This window comes from Mizuhopecten yessoensis, unplaced genomic scaffold (genome assembly GCF_002113885.1).
Source record: "Mizuhopecten yessoensis strain PY_sf001 unplaced genomic scaffold, ASM211388v2 hete_36004192, whole genome shotgun sequence".
NCBI lineage: Eukaryota > Metazoa > Mollusca > Bivalvia > Pectinida > Pectinidae > Mizuhopecten > Mizuhopecten yessoensis.
The window spans coordinates 144-1,742 of record NW_018482305.1 but is presented as its reverse complement, the minus strand read 5'-3'; the positions used below and the strand labels follow the sequence as shown (position 1 = coordinate 1,742).

At 34.2% G+C, this 1,599-nt stretch overlaps 1 protein-coding gene across 1 annotated transcript; it reads right to left on the bottom strand.

The window, feature by feature from the left end:
• Nucleotides 1-77: 77 nt before the first annotated feature.
• Nucleotides 78-1,172, bottom strand: LOC110444080 (choline transporter-like protein 2; the record flags this gene model as incomplete). Its single annotated transcript, XM_021488499.1, has 2 exons — nt 973-1,172; nt 78-209 (listed from the first exon to the last, which is right to left on the bottom strand). Coding segments are annotated over exons 1-2 (289 nt in total), but the record flags the coding sequence as incomplete, so codon positions are not given.
• Nucleotides 1,173-1,599: the final 427 nt, after the last annotated feature.

The following is a 1,599-nucleotide window of genomic DNA, read 5'->3' as shown; positions in this document are numbered from 1 at the left end:
AAAAAATGGGAAAATTAAAACATAATGTAACATTCAATATGAACAACATTGTCAAAGCTGTCTAAAACTGATCATACCAAAGGCTAGCCAAGTCTCCTTAAGCTGGAGGTAGTAACCGAAGTTAAGGGCGAAAGCTTCAGACACTCCATAGGTAGCTGTTGAATTCTGGTTCTTCATTTCATAGTACTGTGAATAGCTGTAGTAACACGCTGAAATGTGAACACAATGAAAATTATTATCAGCCATGAATAGTAGAAAATAACTCATTACCGGATATAAGTATCAGAATAGAAAATGTTCTGAAAAAAGTACAAGATATTTCCAAATATGCATATACATTTTTGTATATATATATATGTATTTTTATAAGATTTGGCTATTATTCTAGTACATCATCATGGATTACCGGAGATTGAAGTTTCTACAATACTATACACTTGTATAAGTAATAACATATTCACAGAAACAGTGATCATACATTTTCTCCCATGTTACCACTATAGATTTACTCATTCCAAACTCATGGTTGAACCTGTTAGGAGTTGGTAAAATATTTGGTTAGTCTCAGGAACTCATTGGGGGATAACACCCTGGACATGACTTCATTGGTCAATCTTCTAATAATGACATCAAGTAACAATGACTTGCAACGTCGTCAACCATTATGACATCAATTACTTCATGGCAAATGTTTCCCAGATCAGAAACATCAACAATGTATTCCCAAGAGAAACATATGATGTTGTGGGGGGAAAATGTTCCCAAACTCGTGGTACATTATCCTGCTTATCTAGCTAACTCTCGTTAGTTAATTTTCAAATTGTAAAATACACTTAGTAAAGCTTGTGTCTTTATACAATTTGAAGGAAAATGAACTAACTCGAGTTAGATAAACATGATAACCATGATAACCATCACTTGTTTGGGAACCAATATCATAACGTGATTTTAAAACTTTATTTATAGACTTACCAAATCCAAGAAGACCAAACACTAGGATGACACTGATCCAAACCATGATGCCAGCGATCCAACGAAGAAGAACAATCCAGATGAAGCAAGTTACCATAGCAATGCCCATGAACACCAGGAGTAGCCACCAAGATGCCACAATGTCCTTGAACACCATCTCTATGTACTGGGTGGCCGTGTAGAATTTGGCTAGGTAGCTATAGGAGAAAATTGGAACAATGGCAGCATTAGTGTATGCTGTAGAACTTGTTCATGTATAGCTTTTGAAGGAAACATCAGTACTCTGCTTATGTCTTATTATGGACTGTTCATGTCTCTATAGATTCGTTAAAGTGTATAGCGCACACAATCTAAAACCAGTCCAAGGTCGCATCCATTTATTGTAATTTTTCTGGGATTTTGGGAAATATTTTGAAATATACTCGTAAAAATAAACTGCAAACATACTTATGTGATAACTTAAAATCTGATTGCATTGTCATTTTTTACCATTACAAAAAGTTGTAGGTTAAAGTTATCTTGTACAATAAAATAGTATAAATAATCTCTACAGTAGGCCTAACTTTCATGTCTCTTTGACGGTAAGTTATGAATTGATTGATTCAGCAATTTGGAAAGTGTATCATT